Source organism: Acanthaster planci, linkage group LG06, assembly GCF_054643075.1.
Source record: "Acanthaster planci isolate LZ-2023a linkage group LG06, COTS_SCS, whole genome shotgun sequence".
In the NCBI taxonomy this organism is placed as follows: Eukaryota; Metazoa; Echinodermata; class Asteroidea; order Valvatida; family Acanthasteridae; genus Acanthaster; species Acanthaster planci.
The window spans coordinates 6,580,282-6,597,394 of record NC_141782.1 but is presented as its reverse complement, the minus strand read 5'-3'; the positions used below and the strand labels follow the sequence as shown (position 1 = coordinate 6,597,394).

The window sequence follows — 17,113 nt, the reverse complement described above, 5'->3', positions numbered from 1 at the left end:
ATCGAAATTGAATCCAAGGAATTCGACTGGGGTAGCTATGCCTAAACTCCGCGCGTATAGACTCAAAATCAAATTATCGAATGTTTTTACAATTTCTTTTATACTGAATCGTACTTCGTACAAGTTGAATAATTTCTGCTGTTCGGCTGGATTAAAAGATTTGATGTCTTTCACAGAATATTCCTTGTCCAGGTACTTTCTAGATTCACCCGAGGCTACTACTGAACACAGTTGATGTTTAACGTTGGGGTTGGGTTCGATGGGTTCTTGTTTTGCACTGAGTATGCTTTTGATGTCGTCTATTTTATTATATGATTTTCAAATTTGTTGCCGCGTAAATATTTGCAGGTGTAATATGTCAAGTTACTTGCAATAACTAGCTCGATAACTACTTGAAGTAATTATAGCATTGGTATCATTTAGTTACAGCAAACTAAAAAAATGCTACAGTAGAGCTGCAATTAGCCCAACTGTAGCAATTTAAAAACAAATTTTAAGCAAATAATAAGTAGTTTATTCCAGTTCATCAGTTGTTTTACGTTTGTTAGACTTCTTCTTAGCTTTGCAAGCCAGAGAGCACAATGTGCTATTGCTTTTAATATGACCTATTGAATTATCTAATTGTTCAATAGTAGCTGCGTCTGATGTTTATTCTAAAATATTGTAGTTTTATTTTGCAATCTTCATGATAACAATACTCGTGATCCTCTATTAATCCACGCAGAAAGTCAGCATCTATAAAATGATCTGGGTCAAATCGATTGTGATTTTTATCTTTACATACTGTCAATTTATAATCCATTGATTAATAGTAATTTTAATTTCATCACTACATATCTTACAATGAAACTTTTGTTTTTTTACGTTGACATATGGAAGTGCCATTGCATTTGACGCAATGAGATCTTTGATTTTTATGCTGGCATATTGAAGCGCCATAACACTCAACACAATATTGTCAATGCCTCCACAATCTTTGCAAATGTATTTCCGTTTTCCTCGTTCACATTTATAGCGCGCACTATACATTTTTGCTGAATCGTTACATTGTATACACCCTGTGAATATTTCACTGTTACCTTTAATTTTAAATAATGCTAAGTCTTTTTCTTTCTTACATCGGTTACACAATTTTGTCTCCATCTTAATTTATAATATACATTATTTATTTATTAATTTTTTAAAATTTTTTATTGGAGCAAATATGACACTGGAGGCTCCGTACTGATAATTAATTTACTAAATTTCACATCTCTCAAGTGTTTTTTTATTGATTCTATTTCTTCGTTGGGGAGCAACATCATTTTCATCAAGCACTTGAGCAAATGAATTTTTATCCTTTTTGTAAAAGAGACTAATCCAAGAAGTCTGCTTGCGGTAGTCTTTTAAAATTGAGTTAAATTTCTGAGTCAAGAGCCAACAACTGTGCAAGTAATGTCGACTACTGTCTGTCGGCCGTTTTGCTCAGCATACAGGTGTTGCCTGTCTTTGTCTTTGTCTATTTGATATCCTGATAAGAACTGCAATCATCTTATGATGAACAGCGTATTTATGCCATCAAACGCTTTTTGGTACAAGTCGACGGATTCATTCAAGTTGAGTTTCTCTTGGTCTGAATCCCACAGGTGTACATTTTCATCTGTATAAATCCACAGCCGATCCAAATACGTTTTATTTATAAATAACGTCGGACATATGATCATGATTCCTTCAAATGCAAACCTGTACTCCTGTTCCAAAAGATCAAGTACCCACTGAGTTTTCCCGCTGCCAGTCTTTCCAACAATTAAAGCGCAGTGTGGTGATTTATACATGGTTTTTAATAAACCAGACTTTTAAAGTTGCTGTCTTCCACTGTTAACTGCGCATCCATCACCAAAAACACGTACGTGTATAGCGGACCTGCAGTTTCTGGGTCTCATTCCATTTGCATTGAAATATCATCCCCTACCCGACCCATGCACCGAGCTATCATCGGAACTTCTGAAATCGAGCCATAGCCCGTATTTATCTTTCAGGAAATTGCCCATATCAATGCCAGTAAGATTCAGATCTTTCACAACCCCACATCGCGATTCGGTTACGCTGGGTTTCGTAACATGTGGATTGTAAATCTTTGTGGATTTTTAACTGACAGATATTTGAATAAAATCAAAAGACCTGTCAGACTTTTAATAGTCTGATCTATGCTAATATTCCGCAGCGTGTCTGATATATTAACCGCTTGCTTTTTCTATGGGTGAATCCGGTCGAAAAGGTAATAAACGTTTCCCTTGTGCTTTTGCCGCAAACTCTTTGCCAAATTGCGATTGGGACGACTTCATACTCTAACGTTAAATCCAAAATGCTGTACTCTGCGGCCGTGTCAGGCGACTTGACCACTTTCTCGTGATTATTAAGTGTCAGTTGGTACGTCAATGCTCTTTAAAACCAATGGATAAAAAGGCAAATGATCGGCCAATACTGAGCGGTATGTCTAATGGTATGGCATATCTGTTTTTATACGCATCGGCAATGGCTGTATCTTGATAGTTGTTTAATGATGCAGTACCATTTGCTGCTCCCAAACGTAACTTGGCCATGTTTTCATGTTCCAGACCAAAGTAAGCCATATTTTTCATTTGTGATACCGGCAACCAGTTGTTTTTAAAATTGTGAAATACGTCTGCATCGCGGTAACTGACAGATTTTGCCCTGTAAGCTAATATTAAGTTCCGATACTAGGTTACGCGCGACGTTGTTGTAAACGGTTCGATTGTCATCTTGAGGCTCCATCCAGTTCCACTTTGAAAGCCAATGTGGGAAATTTGACGTTTAGAGTGTGACTGGCTGCTATGGTGCTCGGATTATGTGTAACAGTGACTTCACGTCTTTCGCCCTTGATAGCTCGTGGTATTTTTAACCGACGACTGGGGTTCAATTTCTTTGTGTATTGACTCGTCATATTTTATTATAAACATTTTTATATTTATTTCCAAATCACAAACATAAACGAAATTGCGATCAACGATACACCTGCTGCAAAGAAAAGATCTTCATATTTACCCAATAGATCACGCTTGTGGAAAGGTTCGACTCTCATTTCTGCTAACACGTCGTGGATCTCTAAAAGCATGTCAGAGTTGTGATCAACGTCGGCTTGCATGTCGCCTAGCATACCCTCAATGTTTGTTTGATCGGCTTGAATTTCTGCCAATTGGTCTTTAATTAGATCCATGTTTAAAAATAATGAAATAAAACGTTTATAAAATAAAATGGCAAGCGCTTTAATGATAGTCAATGCATTGGCATTCACAGGGTCCGATTTTTATTTGGCAGTTTATCTCAAAATAAGGTCGACGAAGAGCGGAATCGACACGATCTTGCTTTGGAACGATTGCCGCAAGCAAAACAAGCCTGGGAACAAAATCGCATACATCTGTTGGATTTTCTAAACGAGCGCATGAGGCATGAGCCTGCGAGTAAAACTACATTTATCAACATGGACGAAGCTTTGCTTGCTTATTCGGAATTGACCATTAAAAACATTATTTCTTTGCTGCCAGAGCCCAAGCTGTCAGACTTTTATGAATCTTCGGAAGATCAAAAAGTTCGCGAATTGGTGTGGATTCTGGGCGGCACTGCATTTATTGGGGTTTGGGTTTATTGGTATACTTAGCTTTATTTTAGAAAAGCTTCAACTTGAAAACTATGGATAAAGTAAAGGACAAAGAATTTTCAAAATTGTTTTACAGTCCACAAGGTTTTTAGAAAGGCGAAAGTGCCGCAGACAACTTACATGAAAAGACCGGTGCGGATAAGTCTATCGTAAAAAATTGGCTAAAAAGGCAAGCCATTTGGCAAGTTTATTTACCTGCCCCTGGATCCGTACTCAGGCCGACAACATTGCAGTTGGAATATATTGAACCAAATTACACCCATCAGATGGATATATTATGCCTACTGTGGGATCGGGTAAACCATAAAACTTATAAATACGCTTTGACCGTAGTTGACATTGGGTCTAGATATAGAGAAGCTGAACCATTGACCAGTAAAACAGCTGAGCAAGTGTCTATTGCCATAACATGGATATTACGGCCGATCACCTTTGACTTGGCCTAAATTTGTCATGGTCGATTTGGGATCGGAATTTAAAGGTGAATTTAAAAAGCTGTTGACCAAACAGATGGTTCCAATTCAAGTAGGTGAACCCGGCATACATAGATCCCAGGGAATCATTGAAAGATTTAACCAAACGTTGGCTGAACGGTTGTTCGGTCATCAATACATGCAGGAAATGTTAAACATTGGTATGTGTAACATAGAATGGGTGGAACGTTTGCCTCAGGTTATAAAAGCACTAAATGAAGAAAAGACTAGACTAATCGATAAAAAGCTGGAGGAAGCTATCAAGTTAGATCTGGTAAACCAAGCACCGGCTGCACCAGTCCCCAAACGAAGAGAGATAGAACTTCCTTCAGACGCTGTCCTTAGGTGCCTATATTACCCAGGTGAGCAAGAAGGCAGCACCGTCAGAAGGGCAACCGATCTGATTTGGAGCGTCGATGATTATCTCCCATGCATGTAATGATTTGGGCGTAGTCCTCCAACTTAAGGGTTCTTATGGCAACTTTCAACAAAGTACAATGTAACAAGGCTCATTATTCATTTTTAGCAAATATTTCAGCCTCTTTCTGCGTGTGGGCTGGCCTTACTTTTGTCCCTCCAACTCCAGATGTGACCATGATGATGGGAGCCTCTCTTCACTCCCACCTCTGGGGTCTAGGACACTGCCTCTCGAGGCAAACATATCAATGTGTTAGAACTCAAAGCTGTGTTCAACGCTCTTCATCACTTAGTAGGTTGCTCCACTCAAGTCCAGAGCAACGCCTCATCGACAGTGACATACATCAATCATCAGGGCGGCATTCGCCTCCTCAATTCCTGCACCCATGCGTGGCAGCTCTTCATGTGGATGATTGATCTGGGGATCAGCCTTCAAGCTGTCCACATAGCAGAAACCAGCAACAGCACAGCAGATGCACTCCCTCGGGGGCTGTCCGACCGACAGAGTGGACTTTTTATCTGAATGTTGTCAGCTAGATTTTCACTGAGATTGAGCATCGTCAATTCAACCTTTTCACTCTCGCTGGTATACGCCTTCCCTCCAATCTCCCTCATCCCGCGGGTCCTGTCCAAGATAGAACGGAGGTATGTCGGATCCTCCTCGTTGCCCCATTTTGGCCTCACATGGTTTCAAAGACTGACCAGACTCCTGGTACGACGGCTGCTGGTCCTTCCAGTCAGAGAGGACATCCTCTGTCAGCCCAAGTCAGAGATCCTCCACCCACCATCACAGAGTCTTCACTTAACGTGCTGGACATTGTCCAATGACCTTTCAGGACATCAGGCTCTTCTTCAGATGCTGTGTCTAGTTGGGCCCAGGGTCAACAGCAGTCTACTCACCAGAGTTACATCAGCCGACTACATTTTACTAGAGGGTGCGACGATCACAATGTTTCTCCAACTGAAGCTCCTGTGAGCTCTGATGAAGGCTTTTCATGCATCTGTTTTCAATCGGGCCTCCAGGTTACCGCCATCCGCAACTACTGGTCGGCCTTGCCGGCTGTCCACTCAGGCTTCAGCGATGGCTCGACTCTCTCGGACAATGCTGCTATCCAATATCTCCTTCAAGGGATGTTTGTCAGGCATCCTCGCGTCCAATGCCTCGTCTTATCCTGGGACCTCAGAAGCTTTCCTCAAGTTCTTGCCAGCCCCCCCCCCTTCTCCAGCCACTGGCTGATGTGTCTGTCTTGCATCTCAGCATCAATTTGGCACTCCTCCTCACGGGTGTTACATCGAGACCAGGTAGCGAGCTACATGCCCTGTCGATTGCTGATGGGCACATCCAGTGGGAGCCAAACAGGGATCATCTTGTCCCAACCATCGGGTTCCTGACGAAAAATCAGATGCCTACCTTCTGGTCTCTCAACATACTCGTTCCTCTGACAAGAGATGGTGTCTGGTTCTGACTCTCATGCGGTATCTTGCCAGGACCAAGCATTGCCGAAAATCTAATTCGCAGCTCTTCGTCTCCACAATGAAACCCTTTCCCCCAGTGTTAAGGGACACTATTGCATGATGGATGGTCTCGGCCATTATCTTTGAAAGCTGAGACTGGCCGGCACAGCATGATGAGACAATCTGATATGACGTCAGGGCCCACAACGTTAGGACCCCTCTGCATCCTGTTTGTACTTCAGAGGAGTTCCTGTAGCTGAAATCTGCCAGGCAGCTCGCTGAAAATCTCCCTCCACCTTCACCCAGTGTTACCTGAAAGATGTTCTGCAGAGTGAAACAGCCCATGGCAGGGTGACCCGGTGTTCAGCGGTCCAGCGCTGTTCCAGGCTGGGCATTGGATACTTCAACTTAAGAGCTTCTCCTGGTGAGTGCTCGCTCTTGCGACACCCGCGCTATGTTCTTTTTAGTAACTACACTCCTGTCGCCGACCCACCTCCAGGGTTCGTTGCCACTCTGCATATGTAGGCTGGGCAGGGGTATGTGAAGCCCTTATGGCGTGGGGGCCCTGGAAAATTTTGGATTCTAGATGCTTTGTGGTGCATTCTGGGGCAATTTCCAGTCCACTTTTATTTGTAATTTGGCCCCAAATCTGATTGTATTTACAACCTGAAATATTGGCTAGGATATTCTTTAGGAGGAATTTCTTCATCAAGAGATTAGATGACGAAATTATTTTAATTTTCGGAGCATTTTAAGCAGAACCTCATGTTAGTGACTCAAGACATCCTTGAGATAAGCAGAGCGGTTTTCTCAATGATCAGTTGACTGTGAAAAGGCAGAGTAACAGCAAGCCTCCAAATGCGCCCTTGAATAAAAAAAGGACAAAAAAAATATGTTCGGGCAAAGATAACTTTACAATTTCTAGCTCACGTCATAAAAATGAAGCAACCTTCCATCGGAGCAGAGAGTGGGGGCTGCTCAGGCATGGTCCTTCCACTCCACAAAACAATGTTGTACCGCAGGTACCAGTCACATGCACTGCGTGTACGTGTACACGCTTGCGCAATACAATGTACGTATACATATACAAACATACGCAATGGTTTTGCGGAACATGAGGTTGACTATGCATAACGGTAGGCAGCCAACGATCACCATTGTCAGTTCATCATAAGCGTCATCGGTAAACTCAAACTCAATCCACAAACTGCAGTAAACCTCTTTTTTATTAAAATCTTGAGAAAGTAGACATTCGGGGAAAAATACACTACTCAAAAAAATAGCATAGCGGCACAAATTTTAGCAGGGCGGCAAAAGTTTAGTGGGGCGGCCCAAAATTTTGGCAGGGCGGTCTGCCCTGCTAAACCAGCCCGTGGAGAACACTGCTCAGCATTTAAAATCAATTGGTTAAAGGTATGAAATTGCTTTCAATGACATGAGCTCCAGTAAGATTGTATTGTCAAAAAGTAAGACCGTTTACATCACGAAATACTTGGGTGTCCTCGAGAGGCAGGTTGAAAAATGTGAAAATGCATTTCGTTTGATGTCTGTAGCGAAGTTTGCTGTATTTACTTGAAAATTATTTGATATGATGACCTTCATGGAGTCAACGCATTTTAGAGGTGTGAAGCTGATGACATCATCAGAAGGGAAAATACAATGGAAAGACCTTTAAGTTTTGAAACATTGCTAAAAATCCATCCAGAGAGATATAATCTTGAATATGCCCTTCAAGTGATTGAATAAGTGTTGGCATTGACCAAGGGATTAGTCTTGTCTATTTTGATACACTGATCTGCTGATGATGGATAAGAAAAACTTCTGAACAGTGGTTCGTTGCTTGCATGTAAGTTTGTGCATGGCTTGTGTTGTGTGACCATTATACTGCACACTGAAGAGTGCATGTGTGTACATCATACATGGAGACATTGGTTCAGTACCAACACTTCACATGTTTATGTGTCAGGGCAGGCCAACAATCCTGAATTAGATCCTCTGGATACCTTTGACAAAGCATACAAAAAAGAACCGTGCATTTCAGTAAAATCCAAGTGCAATTGAATTATTCCTATGTCTGATAACAATAAAATCACGGAAGTCACACTTCGTCGGTTTCATTAATCATAACATTTCATTTTACAGTTAGTTTCACCATTCCATTTGGTGATTTCACTGTTCAATAGCAATTTCGGTATTCAATTTGCCAATTTCAGAATTTAACTCGTCATTTTTACTGTGTCATGTTGTACTTTTACTATTATTTCGGCAATTTCACCATTTCTTTCAGCACATTCACCATTACATTCTGCAATTTCACCATTCAATCCTGCAATGCAACCTTTCTAGTCAGCAACTTTAGGATCCTCGAAGGCAATGTCGCTATTTGATTCAGCTGTGCACCATTTAATTTTGTAGGTTGTGTAATTTCACTATCCAATGTAGCAATTTTGCCATTTCGTTGTCCATTCTCAAGTCAAAGTTTCATTCTACAAATGTATGGATGCGCATTGACGTTTAAATGCAAACCTAAACGTACATACAGTATTGAAAAATTTTATTAATATTGCTATGCAATAAGCCAATGGGCAGTTTTAAAAGTGTATATTTTTTTCGCGATAGATGTGATTGCCATAGAAACAAAGACAACATGAAAAAAATGCACAGTACATCTGCAAACCTTGCATTCAAGTTATAGGATATGTGGATGCTAGAAGCAAATCTTTGGCAACTTGGCAAACATGAATGAATTAACCCTCAAATTGCCCCCATTTGATGGATCTGCTGTACAGTTTGGTGACGGTTCCGGCATTTATTAAGACAACTTGTCATGAAGTTATTATGGATTGAACTTGATGAAAAGTGGTTTATCATGTTTGTGTGTGCAGGTGGTGTCAGTCGACCAGTTCAGTACAGTCGCGAGTTTCTTCTTAAATGTTGGGACTCTCCCTTATGCAGATTGATGCCTGCCGCTCTGCAACAGACCATTCCACACAGTGATATCTACTATCTCAAAAGAGTATGTACAGTAATTTCATTTTATTACATATCTTCATTGGTTCCATACGTGTACCAGAAGTGTCTTATCTGGCCAGTTGTCCACCTGTCCTGACAGGCAGTTGTTCATATCTGCCAACTGTTCAGATTTAATTGGAACTGTTCTGATTTAAAGTTTTCATGATAAAGCCTCCAAATTGGAATGTTCAAATTTTTCCAATTTTCAGAGGAAAAACAAAATTTGAAACTGGAGGCAGTGGTTGTTACAGCAACAACCACAGAGCTGTTTCGGAGTTTGAGTCGTTGAACAGATAATTGCATTAGTGATTATGATCTGTGACGGTTTTGTTTTGCAGCTGAACTAAGAGTGTAAACGTAAATATATAGTCAGTCACATCGACAAAAGTGCCGAAGACTGGCCGTTGAAAAACATAGACAAAACCTGTGGGGAAATTAAAATGTGCCAAAATAAATGAACAACAATCACAAGATGACGTCATCGTGAAATCATCATATGGAATAATTCTTGTATCAGGGTCTTTGTTGGGTGCAACTTTGATGATGATCAAACATTGCAAAGTTATACCAAAATGGTAGCTTGAAAACTTGTACAATGTCAATGGGCGAAAAACACATATGCACAAAAACTGCTCTGTTAAATTCATGTGACATGATTTGCGTTTAAACCAAAAAGTTTTCATGAAATATTACTTGATATTTTGACTCTTGAGGATGTTCCAAATCAAATAACACAGCGTAAAATATGACAATTTTCCTTTCATTCTGGGAGTAATCTTGAGCAGAAAATGAGGATTACTCACTCATCAAGATTGATAATAGTGTGTCGTAGAAAATTGTGTACAAAACCTACGGGAAAAGACTGACATTTTTATTTTGACAGCCCCAAGGGATTATGGACTACCTATACTCCCATTACAAAGTCACTCAGATGTACGAGTGTGCCAGTCTTTGACTTCAGAAAACGTGCACAAAACATATGGAGAAAAACTGCACCATTAAAGTCATGTCACGTGATTTTTGTTTATATTGAGAAAAAATTATGAAATATTATTTGATATTTGGACTCTTGGGTATATTTGTAATCGAAATTAGATGAAAAAAATATGATTTCTCTTTCAATATGATAGTAATCTTGAGTCGAAGTTGAGGACTACTCACTCATCAGGGTTGATATTGTGTTATAAAAAAATGTGTACAAAACCTATGGAGAAAAATTAAATATTCAAAATTCAAAAATAAATCACGTGATGACAATTCTTTTCCTAAGCCCTCTCTAATTGTTGGGCTAAGAATCTCCACCGAACATCCATCGAGACAGGTCGAGAACAGTGTGGAGTGTCATAAGTTTGCAAATTAGTTGGATTAAAAATAATTGCCAAAGTGGCATGCATTACAAAAAACAAATTATCACTGGAATTAAACGTATAGTTCATAAGATATGATAATATGGGTGTTAAAATACAACTTCCGGTCAAACCGGAAGTAGAGGTCACTGAGGGCAAAATATCCATTTTCATTTATAACACGTCCCACATACCAAATTTGACTTCAATCGGGCCCAATAGTTTTCCAGTTATTAGACTAAAAAGAAAAAATATTGATGACGTCATAATTAATTAATTATCTGTCCGTACAATTATCTGTCCATAGACTTCTAAAGTACTGTAAATTATCGATCCGATTAGATGGTATAAGTCACGAGACATGATTATTTTTGTTTGCAAATACAATTTCCAATCAAACCGGAAGTAGAGGTCACATGAGGTCAAGATATCAATTTTCATCTATAACACGGGGCACATCTTCTGACAATGGTTAATTACTATACCAAGTTTGAAATTGAGCGGACTTAAAATAATTGACAAAGTGCCTTGTAGAATAAAAACGTGGAAAAAGAAAAAAAACTTTAACAAAAACAATACTGTTCCCAATTAAGATTGGGAACAGCTAAAAAAAAAATCTTAAGGAAAACAAAAGCTGTTTCAGCAAAGTTGCCGAAACAGCTAAAAATGTCAAGTTGCACACTGCACACCATGTGGGAAGTTTGCTTGTTTCCACTGCTCAAACAGTTTGTTGGGAAATGTTGGTCCACATGACACCTTTTATCGGGTAACAGATAAAAGGCATTATGCTCAGCGAACATAGTCAGCTTCCCTCACTCTACTGCCCCTTGACCTGGTCCTTGAGATGCCCCTTCTGTTTTAGGCTATGCGAATGAGTGCATGCGAGTGCAAATATGGCAAATTGTTTCGGCCAATAAAGGTTGAGCTGGTGAGTGAAAGGATCATGACATAACTAATTTAGGTAAATACAGGGAAAGGGCCAATGAAGAGGAGGGGTGCGATTTTCTTGGCGGGAATATCCGGGAGCGTCATTCTGTCACAGTCACTCGGATGAGGCAGAGGTGTTTTTAGAATGAAGTTTACATTTGAAAAAATATTAGTGTAAGCACTCCCTTGGGTTTTCATGTCCCCTTGGCTTTAAAGGAAAAGATCTGGCAGGAGAGTTACGTTAACCTAGCTGTATTATCCAATGAGTCCTCCGATGCTGCTTTGGCTAGAGCTGAGCAGTCCAATAGTAATCTTTCATTGGCACTGGAATGGAAGGTGGTTCCCCCTTGATAAAAAAACCTGGGGCCGCCCGCAAGAAGATTGAGAGCTTTGAAGCTTGGCAGTCTGCCTTTCACACATACATGTCTATTTGGCAAAACATACTCATAGAGTTACTCAATTACTCTGAAATCATTCGGACTGCCTCACTTCAGTTTCCGGGGCTCAGCTGGAAATTGTACGATGAGCAATTCCGGCTAAAACAAAAGCCAATCCTAGTAGATCTTGGGGCAAGTTAGATTGAGAGTTGTGGCTTACCGTGGCAACCTCCGGGCTCACTCTGCCGTCTCAGGCAAGGAGTGGACAACCAGCGTCACAACCCACCTTGCACGCTGCCGGGCATCATGCGAGGGCCGGACACTGTTCCGTATTCAATTCATTTCAGGGTTGCCATTTTCCTGATTGTAAGTATTCATACTCATGTTATTGATGCCTACGCTACGGTCATGGCACGACATGCTGTTGCCTGGGGGGCACTGGGCGTGGTTTTAATAATTCTGGTATTCCAGGGTAACAGGTCAAATCTCCCCTTCCTCTGCCTAGAGCATCTACAGGGTTAGTTTCGCCAAGTTCCACAAAAGTGGCAAGGGGAGCCATTTTGAAACCACTTACCGGTAGTGTGACACAAGTGTCCACAGCCCAGCCCCTTAGTTGATGTGTACCCAGGCACCAACTACACGTTTTATATCAAAACAGTGACTGCAGGGTGAATAAAGAGAGAGAAGATGGCAGCCCCCATGAAAAGCTAAACCAACGTTTGGTGAGTCCGTTCCTTTTGTCCCATTTACTGGGTAGAAAGAACCCATAAATACAACACAGTGGCAGCGGTGGTCCCAGTAAATATTAGCGGACATAACAGTCACATTTACAGGATATAATCAGCATTGTAGTGCAGAATTTCGGGGCCCAAAGTTTGGTAGTTCTTGTCCGAATTTTGCCGCACATGCATGTGTACGTTTTGCATATACGTTGCTCAACGGTAATTTCCGAACATGTCACAGTCAGAGCAGGCGCATGCTAGCGCAGTTTTGATCGGGCGATTAAATCCCTATGATCAAGTAGAAGTATGATCACCAACTACCCTGAACGTTTGGACCTGTATTTCAAGGCCAATGATATTCCAGCTGCCAAACAGTCTGCTGTTCCGTTGAGTTGTATTGGGGCACGTGTGTACAAAACGCTGAAGAGTTTGTGTGACCCTGCGGCAGTCTCTGAAAAGACCTATACTGAACTGTGCACTCTGCTCAAGTCTCATTTTGGGCCTAAACGCCTTGTGATCGCTGAACGGTTTTGGTTCTATCAGCACGGTCAAAAACCTGGTGAAACCGTGGCACAGTACTCCGTTGAACTGCAAACCCTGGCAGGACCCTGTAAATTTGGCTCTTTTCTAGACGATGCCCTCTGTGATCGCCTGGTCTGTGGTATACGCAGTGAGTTTATCCAGAAACATCTGTTGACTAAAGATGGTTTGACATTCTCTAAGGCCATTGAACTAGCCAAAACACTCGAGACGGCCACAAAGGATCTGCAGGAAATCAAGGCTAGGGGAGACGGCACTGTAGTCCAGGCTGTCGAAAAGTTGAAACCGCGCCAGCCACAGCGCTTCAACAAACCTCCAAGCAAGGATCAGCGTTCCCCCCACCCTCGGCCTAGTGGAGGATTGTGTAATAAGTGTGGCTATGACTCCTCCCACAAAGCATGCCCTACCACAGGACAACACTGTAAGAACTGCAAGAAGATGGGCCACTTCTCTAAAGTCTGCTGTTCGAGGCCCAAACAGATGCGAGCCATTCTCCCAACTGATTCGGCAGAGGATGACATGACCAGCAGTGTTGCAGAAAATGAATTTTTCGTTGGTGCTCTCCGCCACAAGCAGCTGCCCATTGATGACATTTGGAGGCAAGATATCTGAATAATGAATTTTTCGTTGGTGCTGTCTGCCACAAGCAGCTGCCCATTGATGACATTTGGAGGTAAGATATATACATTCATGGCCACACAGTGTCATTTCTGCTCGACACTGGATCAGAGGTCAATATTCTTTCGCAAGACATTTTCAACTCACTGAACATCCCTGATAAGAACCTCCAGCCATCCTCGACTCGTCTGACTGGCTTCTTTGGGGGGAAAGCCATGCCCATTGGCGAGACCACACTGATATGCCAAGTCAAAGGCAAGACTCAGACTTTGCGGTTCCTCATTTTGGCTCAGGGGGAACCAGTTATAGGCAAGCACGCCTGTGAATCACTTGACTTGGTGCAACGTGTCTACACTCCATTTGGCCATGAGAGTGTTTTTGAAGGAGGGGGATGTCTGCATGGACAAACAGTCACCATCAAGATAGATGGAGCAGCCACTCCCTACTGTGTCACAACTCCTCGTCGTATCCCCATCCCTCTCATGCCCCAACTGAAGGAAGAATTAGACAAGATGGAGAATCTGGACATCATTCAGTGGATCACCAAACCCACTGATTGGTGTTCGCCTATTGTGATTGCACCGAAAAAGAATGGTGCGATCCGTCTATGTGTCGATCTCAGACAGCTAAATAGAGCCATAACCAGGGAGAGATTCACCATACCAACTGTCGAAGAAGTCTTGGGAAAGGTTTCAGGCGCCCAGATGTTCTCCTTACTCGATGCCAAACACGGCTTCTGGCAAGTACCACTTGCTGAGGACAGCCAGGAGTTAACGACCTGCATTACGCCATTCGGGCGCTTTTGCTTCAAGCGACTCCCATTTGGCATCACGTCAGCCCCAGAAATGTACCAACGAATAATGAGTGACCTGTTGATCAGAATGCAAGGGGTTGTGGTATACATGGATGATGTTTTGGTCACTGGCCGCACAAAAGAAGAACACGATCAACAACTCCAACATATTCTCGCAATTATACAGAACGCTGGGCTGAAGCTCAACCGAGACAAGTGCAAATTAGCTCAGAGAAAGGTTGACTTCCTTGGCATGAAGCTGGACAAGGACGGCATCCATCCCGACCCTGCAAAGATAGCAGCTATCATACAGATGGTGGCACCAACTAACAAAGCCGAAGTGAAATGACTAATGGGCATGGTGAATTGGTTGGCCAAGTTCATTCCTCATGTATCTTCAGTTGCTGCACCAATTAATGACCTACTGAAGAGTGATGTCAGCTGGATGTGGGGACCACACCAGCAATCCGCCTTCCGCAGGTTGAAGACGCTCCTGACGTCAGCCCCTGCCCTTGTCAGTGCTGATGCCAGTGAATACGGCCTTGGGGGCTGTATTCTACAGCAACAAGATGACTCAGAGTGGAAACTGGTGGCATATTGCTCAAGAAGTCTTACCAAAGCAGAATGCCAGTACGCCCAGATAGAATAAGAGCTGTTGGCCTCGGTGTGGACATGCGAAAGGTTCTACGTGTACCTAAGAGGCGTCCACGTCACAATTCAGACAGACCATAAGCCGCTTGTTCCACTTATCAACAACAAAGACCTGTGTGATACTGAGGTGTCAATGACTCCTCATGCGCCTCATGAAGTACAACTGCACCACTGTGTATGTACCTGGCAAACACCTTGTAGCGGCCAATAACCTGTCTCGTGTCCCACTGACTTCACCGGTCACTGAATGTGACAACGTTTCCAATGAAGTAGAAGCACACGTCTATATGGTGACAAACCATTGGCCAGTTTCCCAGGGAAAGTTGGAGGAGATCACAGGAGAAATTGCCCTTGATCCTGTGCTCAAGCAAGTTACACCACATGTAACTAGTGGTTGGCCAAAGAACTCCAAGGACGTGGAGTCATCAACAGTGAGGCTGTACTGGGAGAAACAGGAAAAATTAAATCTCTTCAAGGGGCTTCTCACCTATGGAGACCGTATTGTCATTCCAGCAAAGATGCAACAAGAGATGCTCTCCAGAATCCATGAAGGTCACCAGGGAATTTCCAAGTGCAGAGCACGAATGGCCCAAACTGCTTAGTGGCCATGTATTGGGACCGATATCGCCCAATACGTAGAGAGATGTTCCTACTGTTAGTCTAGGCAGTCAGCATAACGTGCAGAGCCCTTGATCTCCACCCCACTTCCAGACAGACCTTGGCAACGACTCGCTTGTGACCTAGCAGAAGTCAATGGTAGACACTACCTAGTGCTGGTAGACTACTACTCCAGATGGATAGAGGTACACCATCTCCACAAGCTCACATCATCGGCAGTTGTCAATTTTTGAAAGCTGCCTTTGCCAGATTTGGGGTGCCAGAGGTCATAATCACAGATAATGGCCCCCAATTCCTCACCTCATAATCACAGATAATGGCCCCCAATTCCTCACCGAGTTTGACGACTTTGCCAGAGAATACGACATTCAGCACCATACTTCCAGCCCTAACTACCCCCAGTCAAATGGGATGGTGGAGAAAGCAGTGCACATCGCTAAAAAGATGCTCCTGCAACCTGATCCACTCCAAGCACTGCTTACTTACAGATGCACACCTATTACGGGCCTCAATCTAAGTCCTGCACGCCTACCCATGGGACGAGAGCTATGTACTATACTGCCAACACTTCCTCAAAATCTTCGACCCAAGATCGTCAACTCACATCATTTAAAAGCTACTGACAAGCATCGGAAGGCCAAGAGTGAGTCGTACTTCAACCAGAAGCATGGTGCCAGACAGCTGTGTGAGCTGAACCCAGGGGATCCAGTGCATATCCGTAACAAATCACACGTGAGTCCGGTGGGAGAGGTGGTACGAAAGGCAAGTCTTCCTCGCTCATACATCGTGAACATCCAGGGTGTGGAGTATCGATGTAACCGTCGCCACTTGCTGCTTATTCCAGACCCGGAGCCAGTCCTGGAGGATCAAACACCACCAGACCACATCAGCCAACAGCATCCCAGACCAGCAATGGACAGACCTCATCGCACAACGAAAACCCACAATGGCACCAGGACTATGTGATGTACTAAACTCAGAACTGTATCACTAAAGTCAAAACATCCGACTTGAACTTTGAGGAACTTTTATTTAAATTCATCACAAATCTGGACATTGGACTGACTTTATGTGTCAACAATTTCATTCAGTTTTAGAACAAAACAAACCTTCATTTTGGATTTAACAGAATAGGACTTGGAGAAGTGACACATTTTTTTTGTTTCATTCTAACAATTCAACAGCCTAGGGCATTGAGTAAGACACAAAGTTTTGAGAATTCAATTAGTCTTTAACCAACATTTCTCAGCCTAAACCTTAATGTCTCATTTTGATAGAACAGATTACTATGTGATTTTTGTTTCTGTGCTTAACAAGTTTTATTTGTTCACAGCTTAAAGGGGGAAGTGATGTGTACCCAGGCACCAACTACACGTTTTATATTAACCACTACCAGCCGGGGACTCCGAAATCAGAGCCGTATGGTTTATATGTGTGGCCGGGGTCTCCGAACTCGGACAAAGGAAACAGGGCCTTGTAACAAAAGACCGTACTCCGAACAAAAGA

At 42.5% G+C, this 17,113-nt stretch overlaps 1 protein-coding gene across 4 annotated transcripts in view; it reads left to right on the top strand.

Annotated features, from left to right (window-relative positions):
- The window catches only part of LOC110979986 (uncharacterized), a 137,494-nt gene that overhangs the window by 65,958 nt on the left and 54,423 nt on the right, over positions 1-17,113 (top strand). For 3 of the 4 annotated variants that reach the window (XR_015425573.1, XM_022236210.2, XM_022236211.2), the window contains one exon: positions 8,889-9,019. The exons of the other annotated variant lie outside the window; for it this stretch is intronic. Coding sequence is in view for 2 of the 3 variants with exons in the window: in XM_022236210.2 (XP_022091902.1) it covers positions 8,889-9,019 (131 nt within the window). In the remaining variant the exon portion in view is untranslated. The remainder of the gene's footprint in view (positions 1-8,888; positions 9,020-17,113) is intronic. 4 annotated transcript variants of the gene reach the window in all.